An 11,936-nucleotide genomic window follows, 5' to 3' on the forward strand; every position below is an offset into this window, starting at 1 on the left:
AGCTCGTAGCCAGCAATTTCGTTTTCAAGTAGTTGATATTAAATTTTAAAAACAATTTTTCAAACTACAATGGATCAAATAAAAAAAAGACAGTAATACTTATACTAATAACAATAGTAATAATAATAATAATAATTATAGTAATAATAATAATAATAACAATAATAATAATATCAATAATAATATTAATAATATTATTATAACATAGTAATAATATTGATAATAATAGTAAAAATTCTAAAGGTAATACTTCACCGAACGTCTAAGTCACGACCTCACGGCTGCTAGTAGGATCAATCTGGAAGAGTGTCTCCGCAGAACAAACAATGACGATCCAGCTTCGTGTTGTGACACAGTGGCCGTATCTTACACGCGACCTTGTAGATGCCACTTGATATATATGATTCGATTATATATAAAATTGTATATAATCGAATCATAATTTTTTTTTTCAATTTTAAATATAACTTACCTAAAGCAACAATGTCGTATAGGGATCGTCCAAAAATACGTAACGCTTAGGGAGAGGTAGAGATCTGACAAAACGTCACAATCAATACAAAACGTTACAACCAATAGCGTTACCTAGAGGAAAGAGGGTTTCGAAAATAGTTTTTATTTACGGTACGTAACTAATGGACGTTCCCTTCAGTCCAATATGACGTAACGCAACATTTTTTGACCCAAAACGTTGATTTTTGAGCCATAATGTTTCAAGTAAAGTAAAGCTGATCTAAAACAGAATTATCGCGAGGGAACGTTTACAAATTATGTAACGCTCAGGAAACGGGAAAGAGTGTTGGGTTGGCAAAGTGTTGCAACCCATAGGGAAAATTTAACCAAAAAGCATGGCAAAGGGGGAAAGGAGATCAACAATTATTATTCTTGCGTTACGTTATAAATAAGCGCTTCCTTATTGATTCATAAAAGCCTGTTTAAATGTTACATAACGCAAGCAGGGCTGAGAAAATTTTTTATGCCTGGTGTGCTGAGTATTGGAAACATGCTAGACAAAGTGGTGAGGGTTTTCCGGAAGTCTAATATTTATGTCACGTTAAATTTGAATGGACCCTAATATTACTATTTCAATGTTAAGGTTGAGGTGGTAGAGATTGACTCTTTTGAAATACTTATTTTTATGAAGTTGAAATCAATACTGGTGAGCAAAAATTTAAATAAATTAAAGGCGATGTTTTTAGCTAATCTACTATCTATCCAATACGCATCACGCAGTGCAAGTTGCAATACACGCCGTGTAGTGATTCTATGCAAAAGTGGCACCCGTGCAGCACGGTGCAGTGTTCTTGCCATGGCTGACTGCAATAACATAAAGAATAACTACGAAATCTATACATACATATATTTTTGTAAGAAAGGTTTTTTGCGACTTTAAGGGGGTTAGTCAAAAAAATCCTACTTATTTATTCAAAAACAACAAAATATTTATGCAAAATAAACAAAAAAAAAATTTTTTCTGATTCGATTATATACAGGATTCGATTATATATAGTAAAAAATTTTCGGAGACTGTATATAATCGAGTCCGACCTGTACTGCCTGCTGACGAAAAATTTAAAATATTCGTTATTTCTTGGACGAAAAAGTCGTCATCTAGTTACACATCTGTTTGTCTGTGGTGTTAGTATTACTTACGTAAACTACTGTTATCTGCCGAACTATGGATTGATTGAAAATTTGCTTGAAGTGTTATGTCTGTTAGTCTGTGAATTAATGAATGTTCAAAAAATTCTTGAGCGTCTTGGGACTATTACTACACATATTTTACTCGGCGTGTAGCTCTCATATTATTGAGCTTGACTAACACAATTTCCAATGACAACATAATTGCAGGAAAAATTTTATATTGATTGTAACACTCGCGCTTTACGAAAATTATTTATTAGGTTGTTTACGTTGCTCCTTTGTAAAAGTGAGCATGAGTTTGTTTACTTTGTTCATTTGGAGCCTTGCTTTTGCTTGCAGCAAAAAACATCATATCAAGAAGACTGGCATCTCTGGATCGATCCCAAAAGAACAATCGCCAAATTAAGTCGCGCACTCTATCTATAAAAACTGGAAACTTTTTGTGAAAGTGGTAGTAATAACGTCTGTTGAAGCTGAAGAACTGCAAGGCAGCTGGTAAGGACGGCATTCCAGTTGAAGTCTTTGAAGTCGGGAGCGAACAGCTGTATCGTGCTTTACACCGGATCATGCTGATAGAGTGGTCCGATGAAGAATTACCCTCGGGCTGGGTGGAGGTTCTCATATGTCCGATCTACAAGAAAGGCCACCGACTGCACTGTAGTAATTATCAAGGCATAACCCTTCTCAACACCGTTTACTGTTTCATAGACTGAGGCCGTTGTCGGAGACCTTCGTTGGCGATTACCAATGTGGTTTTCGAGAGGGACGCTCCACTACGGACCAAATGTTCACCCTGCGACAGATCCTCGATAAATTTCGAGAATTCAGCTTGCAGATTCACTATCTGTTCATAGACTTTAGGGTAGCGTTTCCCAGCAAAACCAAATAGGCTGATTCGAGCCACCCTTGAAGGCTCTATACATCATGCGTCAGGATATCCGGTGAGATATCGGACTCCTTCGTGACGTTAAATGGTTTGAAGCAGGCAGACTGGCTGTCAAACTTAATGTTCAATACCGTAGGTGCTATACGGAGGGTTGGCGTGCAAAGAAGCGGCATCATCATTACGAAGTCTCACACGCTGCTAGGTTTTGCAGACGATATCGACATCATTGGTATCATCCGTTGAGCAGTGGAAGAGGCCTTCGGATCTCTCTGGAGGGAAACTGCGAGAATAAGGCTCATCATTAACTTAAAAATAAACGAAACACATGGCGGCTGGTAGAGAACGTGGTAGTCCGACGGATGCTGGTGCTGAGGTGGTGTTAGATAGGGGAACTATTAAAGTTGTCGACGAATTTATTTACTTGGGTACACTAGTGACATGTGACAAGGAGGTCAGCCGTGCGATAAAAAGGCGGATAGCAGCTGCAAAAAGGCCCTTTTACTGCGGGTGCACTTGGTATTTTTGAGTGTAGGATTTTGCGTTCAATCCTTGGCGGCAAACTAGAAAATGGTGTTTAGCGCAGACGCCTGAACCATGTTAAAACACAGTAGGTGGCAGTGGGCTGGGCATGTAGCTAGAATGCCGGAAGAACGATCAGCGAAGACTGTATTTAATCCCGTTAAAGGGCGTCGGCTTCGAGGTAGGCCCCGCACTCGTTGGATGTGTGTTGTAGACGAGGATGCCCGCGAAATAGGTGCTAGGCGATATTGGAGAATAGTAGCCGAGTGACATGGCGATGTATTCTGGATTCGGCAAAGGATCAATAATCGGTCTGTTGCTGTGAAAGTAAAAGCGCAGACAAACGTCCAAGCTGAGTTCCAAACTGGTGTAAAGTTTTTTGTAGTGGCAATTCGTAACCAAATAGCGCTACCAGTGATGCTAGCCTCGTTCAACAGCGAAAAAAAATGAACTGTAGCGATAAGCTCATCAGGCGGCGTAGTGTACAAGTGATTTATAACTTTGAATCTCTTTGAAAATTTACACGGAATTTTTAATCAATGTTGTTATTATATGAACGTCTGTCTGTGGTAAAAGTAAATAAGTAAGTAAGGTAGTAATTACATCGCTAATACATCGATGATCCTGCTTGTGTCTTCAATTTGCATTCGCAACGCCAGCACACACATTAGCATGCGTTAGTTCCACCTTTACTTCAAAGACTACGCTGCCAACGCTGGCGCTCGATTTCAGACAGAGTTTCCAGTCTTCTCAATATGATGTTTCGGTTTGGAGTCTGTACTCGTAATTAGAGAGCCTGTATATAGAGTGGCGGCACTGTCAAAATTGGAACAAAAAGGATCTGTCAGTGTCATTCCAATCGAGCAAACAACCTATTAAACTCGTGTGAAAAAAAAAAGAATGATACCAGCATTACTTTAGATGACATGGCGCCACTCTAATAATATACAGGCACTCTACTCGTAGCATATGACGAAACGATTATACTCACATAGATGGCGTAAATTCACACGCATATGAGTTAAAACAAAGACTAGATAACATGATACACAAGTGTCAGATCCTCTCATATACCTTGCGATCTTTCAGTGATGTGGCGCCCTGAACGACTCCCAGAAACATTAATGGTGAATGTGTGTAATGTGCATAAACTATCAAATGCGAGCTTGACAATAACAACTACAGAAATGTCATGTCAATCGTACCAAACCGTTAACACGCACACGCACACAGACACAGTTGATGTTTCTTGGATGCGTTGAGGGCGTTTCGACCTTGCTTCCAATCACATGCAAGGAGCTGTGTGTCTTGTTATTGCTCGTCTTAGGTGCAAACCACGTCTATGGCATCGCGCCATGTTTCAAGAATGAACTTCTCAACATATCTGTAAACGAGATAGCATATCACCGCCTCTTTTCATACTTCTTTATCTTACAGCACTGCGGTCAATTTAATTTGAGCCCAGGACATGAGTTCATTGTCAATGTTACTGGCTCGGTTCAAACCGAAACGCTTCGTGCGGAATGATTTGATTCAATTTTTCAGTCATGAAGATAAATATCTTTTCAATTAGTAGGCGTGCAGCCAGACCGAACCAAGCGCCAAAAACATTATTTTGAGTAACCGGTGCTACACATCGGTGCTGCTACACAGAATGTTTGTTATAATATCATTATGAACTGCTTGCGAAACATGAGTAACAGTGCTCAAATTGACGCAGTATACACCGATCTGAAAGCGGTGTTTATTCGAGTAGACCACAGAATACTTTTAGCACAGACTAACAGACATGACACTTCGAACAAATTTTCAATAAAATCGTCCTTCGGATGATACTTTACGTTAGTGACACTAGCACCACAGACTAACAGACATAACATTAAAAACAAATTTTCAATAAAATTTTGGTTCGGATGATACCAGTACTTTACGATAGTAACACTAGCACCATCTGCTGCCGTATTCGCGCTGCTTCTTGTATTTCGACATCAGCGCTAACGTACGTGCATGTGTCACATTGGGAGCCACAAAATGTGTATGAGATTGCATGACAGCGCCCCAGACGGCGTGACGAGAGTTGTTCGATTGGAAATATAAAACGATCGTTTTTTGTGGCGATGAAGCTAAGTTCCAGTGTTACGTCTGTTAGTCTGTGCTAGCACCATCTGCTGCCGTGTTCGCGCTGCGTCTTGTATTTTTAAAATAAGCGCTAGCTTCACTGCATGTGTCAAATGGGGAACTACCAAATATGTATAAGATTGCATGACAGCGTCCCAGACGGTGTTGTCGCGCGACGACCAAGCATGGAAAAGTTTACACACTAGCAATTTTTTATGCAAATGTGTTCTTTGATTTATCAGTTATCGTTCAACTATTTCCACTCGCGTACAAGTTTTCCATAGAAACGCTGCTGATTGTTTTCCGCTTCTAAGAGTTCCGAATACCATAGAAGGAGACTGAAAACTTGGAGTTTCATTTGCTCTCGTGCAATGGCTTGGTTACTATTTGATGAATCGAACACTCTGTGTGAAGCTATCTTCAATTTTTTGCGCAGTTCACGAATGTTTCTGGAGTCCCGCAAGATAGCAACCTAGGACCGCGACTCTTCGTGTTATTCATCAATGATATTTCTTTGCTGCTTCCGGAAGGTTGTCGTAAATTGTACGCCAATGAAGTTAAACTGTTTAAAGTTGCGAGAAATTCCGCGGACTGTGTTGAGCTTCAGCAACTAGTGAATATTTTCAGCCAACAGTTCCTTCTTTCTGTGAGCATTCAGAGAAGTAGTGTCAACTATTTTTATCGGACAAGAAAACCAATCTTATTTGACTATAGAGTTCGCCAGGCGCGTTTGTATTAGCGCGATGTATTCGATTTTTCTTTGTTAGCTGTAAGAATTTTTTGTCACCTGTGAGAACTGTCATCTAAAAGAGAGAATAAAAAACTACCGAATTTGATTCACACTCTCACAAATTTCAATGTAAAGTGGGCTGTGTCGTAGTGTTCGTGTGTTTTCGCTTGGAGAACTCTATACTATGTTGAGTGAACCTCTATCTATAGTGACACAAATTCGGGTATTGGGAGTTATTCTGAATACTGCGCTATCTTTCAAACTACACTACAACGAGATCATCGCTAAAGCTAATCGACAACTCGGATTCATGTTTAAGATAGCCAACGAGTTTCGTGGCCTGTTTTGTCTTAGAGCGCTACATTTCTCTATATTCGCTATATATCTTGGAATTCTGCTGAATGGTGTCCATTCCACAACTCCTGGATTGCTAGAATTGAATCCGTGCAACGTAAATTTGTACGATGTGCGCTAAGCTTCCTCCCTTGGCGTAATCTGCCTCTTGCCTTGCCTCAAATCTACCAGCCTACACTGAACGCTGTCGGTTTTCAGGAATGCAAATTCTTGAGCAGAGACGATTCGAGGCACAAGCTGCATTCATTGTTAAATTACTTATAGATGAAATCGATACGAACGATCTCCTATATACGCTTCATTTCGGCCAGTTTTAACACAGCGGCAGATGCGTTTGATTTTAATATGATTGGCGCAGCTTTTAAAAATGGAATTTGAGTTAGGTAGCTTATTTGTCATAATTTATTGACATTGTTCTAGTATCAAGTTATTCATTAAGACATACACTTTGTCAGATGAATTTTGATCAATTACAACAATTATTTATTATTTGCAAAATTATCTCCTTAAAGTAACTAAATGTTTAAAGTCCTGTATTTGAACTTTTTACTTCTACGTCTATACTACATTGCAGATTAAAGGCTCTTACCTACCAACTACATGTGATATTTAGCTTTTAACTGCGAATACTGTGTCAAAAAATCGATACTTTTTGTATAACAACGATATCGACATTGTTTCGACGGTACGTGGATACTGCCCATCCCTGCATTAACATTCACAATCGCATTCACATCCAGCTTCACATCGCATTTGTAAAGTGTCAGTCGGCCGGTCAACACGCGATCCGTGAATTTCGCTTGAGGCAACTCGCTGCTGCTAAATCTAAACTTCGTCCGTCAACTTTTGGCCTGATCGGAGAAAAATTGTGCCTTTCGGTTTCCGTTTCGTGAGTTTGCTTGCCTTCTAGCCACAATGGTGTACGTCGTAAAGGATGCTGTAAGTAGAACGTGATTTCCGCTTGCTCTTTTTTTGTGTTGGGGGGAATTGTGTAATTCCACGCCTCATAAAATTCCGCCTGATGACTAACACACTGGTATTAATTGTCTTCCGATCAATACCAGGATGTGAGGTGAAAAGGTTTGAATAGTTGTGTGAATCAGGAAACTAATTCATACATCTTACTCCATAATTAGATGTGCTTAATTTTATAGTTATTGTTTTGGTACATCTAAGGTAATGCTTAAATCCATCCAATATAGATCGTATTCATGAAGTTCATGAGCAAATGCAACAGTTTTTCCCATACTAGATGCTACTAAAAGTATCTATCTAAAAATGAACCAAAATTTGATAAAAAAAATTCTCAAAAGCTGCGTGAATATGGCGGAAAGTTTTTTACCCACGCTTTCTCTAATCGGAACAAATTAGTTTTGTCCGGTACATAGTGTTTTTTGCGTTTACTTCATGGCATTGGATTCGATTTCTTAGTATTAGAAGTGCTTAGTCACGATAGTGGCAGTGACAGTGAGACGATGTCGCGTTAGGTAGGTGTGTTTGAGATTTGTTGGGGTATGACAAGGAATAGTGCTAGGTGTGATGTTTTCTAGTTATGAGCGATACGTATGTAATTATTAAGAGAGATGTTCTAACGGTTACTTATCGGCAATGATTAAAGGTGGTAAAGGTTATGTAAAATTTTGCTAACAATTGGTGCCGGTGATAACCGTGATAACAGCTCTAATGGTGGTTGGTTGAATGTAATTTAATTTTTTAAATTGACTAAGCGGGAAAGTTATTCATCATACTGCTTTCCTAATGCTCTACGCATATTCGTCCCATGTTCCTAATTAAAAAAAAAAAAAAAGGATATCAAAGTGTGAGTAATATAGTAAATGGAATCAGGGGGTTCTACAAAATTCTACAATGTAATGGATGGTTTTGAATAAATCAAGGTTATTTTTGTTTAATGTGCAATATTATTTTATAAAAATACCCACTGGGACAAATGTACTGAGGAATTTGCCATCTAGTACATATCCACGCATGTCAGGGTATCGATAGAAAATTCATGCTAGACCTACCAACGAAAAGAGGAACTAACTTTACGAAACGTGCACTTTGGTAGCACCCGAATTCTTGGTATTTTACCATGTAAGATAACTGAACAGTTTATATTTAATTTTACATTTCTTTTCTGACGGTTGTGTTTAGTTAAAATGTATTTTTAAAAAGAATTGTCTATTGCATGCGCACTTTCTTCGGATACACATGCTTTGCTTTGTGTTGCATTCAGTCGCTGTATTGTTTGGCATTCTCGACTGAAAGATTCCAACACACTAATTGATTTTCTTCAATCAAGCATGGATGGAATTTGCGGTTGAAATAGTAGTTGCCTGCTCAGAACAATCTTAAACCTGTTTTCAACAAACAAACTGCTGGGTGGAAAATCTAAACTGCCAACCATATCTACTAACGCACCAACAACGATGATATGTTAATTTACTAACACACACTGGTTGGTCCATATGGCCTCAGTTGTCGTGCACACAAAACTCTATTCACATATATTTTCCGATGATAAGCCAATATCGATCAAGAAACTGGTAATGTACCTCTAAACCAGTTCAAAGCAATACTACGAGTTGCATATAATGCTACTATTTATATGGAATGATACATCTTCCGGTTCGGAGTGAAACTGTTAACGTCATTTATCTGTTTTCCTCAGTTTAAAACTAATATTAATATGAGTAATAATTTTTAGAATTGAACTTCATATAACATTCACGAGAAACAAAAAACATTTTTTTCTATTTGAGGTGCAAAGCAGAACCGTTTTCCACCGATAATTACGTTCAAAACCAAACCATCCGTCGCTTAGCACAAATCTGCCAGTGAGTAAACATTTTAACGATTATGTGCTTCAGAGTGTGTTTGTTATGCACTCTCGTTTCGTTTGATATTCGATGCCGTAAAATGCCGGTGTTTTTGCATACTCGATCAATGAAAATTGCACTTGAGTGTCTGTTTGTTTGCTGCCATTGCAGTTTGGAGTTTTGAATCATTCTGTTTACTGAAAGATTTGCTGTTTTATAAAAAGGACTGTTGCAAACGATAACTACAAGACCGTGAATAATGTCATCGTATTTTTTGTGTTTTCTTTGTATTTTTTGTGTTGATTTACTCGCACAATAAATTATTGTGCAGGATAATTCAATTAATTATTTCTTGAGACATACCTTCAACATTTCTATAGTTAGACAAACAAACGGAACTGATAATTATCATAAAGATAATTATACGGTTCAACCTTGGTTCTTTGGGATTCTAACTTTCTTTCTTGCTGCTTTTCCCCCTTAGGCTGACTTCGACAGCCAGTTGGAAGCCGCAGGCAGCAAGCTGGTCGTGGTGGACTTTTTCGCAACCTGGTGCGGCCCCTGCAAGGTGATCGCTCCCAAGTTGGAGGAGTTCCAGAGTATGTACGCCGACAAAATCGTCGTCATCAAGGTCGACGTGGACGAGTGCGAAGACCTGGCCGCCAAGTACAACATCACTAGTATGCCGACCTTTTTGTTCCTCAAGGATAAGAACGTCGTCCAGTCGTTTTCCGGTGCCAACGCCGAAAAGCTGGGCTCCTGTATCAAGAAACTCATCGAATAAACGTGTTAGATGGTATCCTCATTTGTATAGAAATGCAACCGTGTCTTGAGTATGAGAGAGGGGTACGTTGAAGATTGTCTGCCTGATTGGGCCTCCTCGTTGACCGTCTACATAATTGTAAAACATTTTCGATAATCAACATTTCCAATTATTGTGCCCTTAGTATTGATGCGGTGTTCAAAATGCTTGCCACAAACCAGTTAGCAGCTTAGTCACGATTTCCATACACACTCAAAAAGTAGAATAACATAACAGCCATTTGCGGCACAGGTTTGGATAGCGACAGACACGAAGTTCAGCACAACTGATTGGAGATATGAAGCAAAGAAAGTGACAGAGGAATACACTCTAATTGTTCACGTCAAAACATGTTAATTTCACGATATCACAGACCTTGGCTTCAACTGGAGCTGATAATGACGATGATTTGTTTTACGGCAAGGTTAGTCATGATGAAAGTTCAGGTTTTTTGATCGAACTCTCGCTTCTAGAACATGTTACTCACTGTCACTTGCATGACTGGTTGTCTTTTAAGGTCATTTAATGTAAGATCTAGAACAGCGATTCTCAACTTTGTTTTGTCCGCGTACCCCTTGGCGATATTTTTCATATCGTTTGTACCCCCTGGCTTAAAATGTTTTCGCAGAGTGAGAGAGAGTAGCTGTAGATCATGTTGTGGTAGTCTAGTCCAAGTTTCAAATTCAACTATCGTCTTTTGTTTGTTTGTTTTTTTGCTACAGTCTTAGAGTAAGATTGAACCACGAATGAGGTATTTAAAAGAAAAATTGCTTTGTCCGCCATTACTGATATTTTTTTCGCGTACCCCCTGAAGGCTTTCGAGTACCCTCAGGGGTACGCGTACCCCAGGTTGAGAACCGCTGATCTAGAAGATTGAGAATCGCAAGACTGCTTCTCTTTGGATGACGTCGCTTAGTGAATGGGATTCGAATTTGGTTGAAAACCTGGGCTTGAAATGAGGTGAACTAAATTTCAATTTCGCTAATCTTACTTTGAAGAAGTGCACATATGACAAACCTGCGTTATTCACGCTGTTGATTTCTTACCGGTTTGTCCGCTGCGCAGCTACAATTTTATTTTTGGAAGATGTTTCAATCCTCGACCGATAACCCCGATAACACGTCATACCACAGACAAGCTATCGGTGGATAAGATCTGGCGTATGCACCAACTGTAGCGAACGTGACGCTGACGTTGTGAAAACAATTGTTTTTGGATCGTTTAATCGGGAAAGCTGTATAGCCTGTAAGCCCCATTCACTTGTTACTTTTCCATCCTCCTGGTAAACGTCTAGAAACATTTTAGCTATCTACTTTCAAGCGTGTTGCAGTTATCTACGTAGCCAATAGAATATCATTCAATTTTAGCGTTATCATCAAAAATGGTTTTAAATTTTTACTCAGTCGAAAACTGAGTAGGTAGCTGATATCAGTGCTCACTCAATCGTAAATGTGTAAGTTTATGTTATTTCTTTACACCATGAATCACTTGAATTGCGATTAAGGTTTTTGATCCTGGTTCGAACCATACAAAAATTGATCCTGGTTCGAACTATTTAAAAAAATTCAAAATAATAATATTAAGTTGAGTTATTTCAGATTAGAATGCTTGCATAATATGCATTTTATGTATGTCTAAGTATCCCAAATCCCAAATTACGAAATAAAAATTACAGCCTTAAGCTCAATTACTTACAATTAAAAAAGCTTTAAATTTGGTCTTGATTGTTAATATACGACATGGTTTTCCGACTTAACCTTCATTGAACCCTTGTGTGGAAAACCACACAAATGAATTTTGTTTTGATTTTTTTTCGGAAACTTCTCGATCGATTTTGATGAAATTTCTTGACAATTCCTAAACTATCAATCTTACACAAAATACATTTTCTCCAAGGGAAAAATATTTTTGGTTGATGAGATATTTAAAAACTTACGTTGTTCACCCTGGTGTGTGGATTTCCACACATACAACATTCGAATTTATTTTGGACAAGAAACAACTAAATTTTGCTCCAAACATATTTTTTTCATTGAGTGCTTTCATACCTGAAGCTATGGGTAC

The 11,936-nt window shown here is 38.6% G+C and overlaps 1 protein-coding gene across 1 annotated transcript; it reads left to right on the top strand.

Moving 5' to 3' along the window:
- Positions 1-6,991: 6,991 nt before the first annotated feature.
- On the top strand, positions 6,992-10,221 carry LOC129730972 (thioredoxin-2). Its single transcript, XM_055690645.1, has 2 exons — positions 6,992-7,190; positions 9,555-10,221. The coding sequence occupies exons 1-2, from the start codon at positions 7,167-7,169 to the stop codon at positions 9,852-9,854; spliced, it is 324 nt and encodes a 107-aa protein (XP_055546620.1). The 5' UTR covers positions 6,992-7,166; the 3' UTR covers positions 9,855-10,221.
- The last annotated feature ends 1,715 nt before the right edge of the window (positions 10,222-11,936 follow it).

The sequence above is a fragment of the Wyeomyia smithii genome, chromosome 3, assembly GCF_029784165.1.
Source record: "Wyeomyia smithii strain HCP4-BCI-WySm-NY-G18 chromosome 3, ASM2978416v1, whole genome shotgun sequence".
In the NCBI taxonomy this organism is placed as follows: Eukaryota; Metazoa; Arthropoda; class Insecta; order Diptera; family Culicidae; genus Wyeomyia; species Wyeomyia smithii.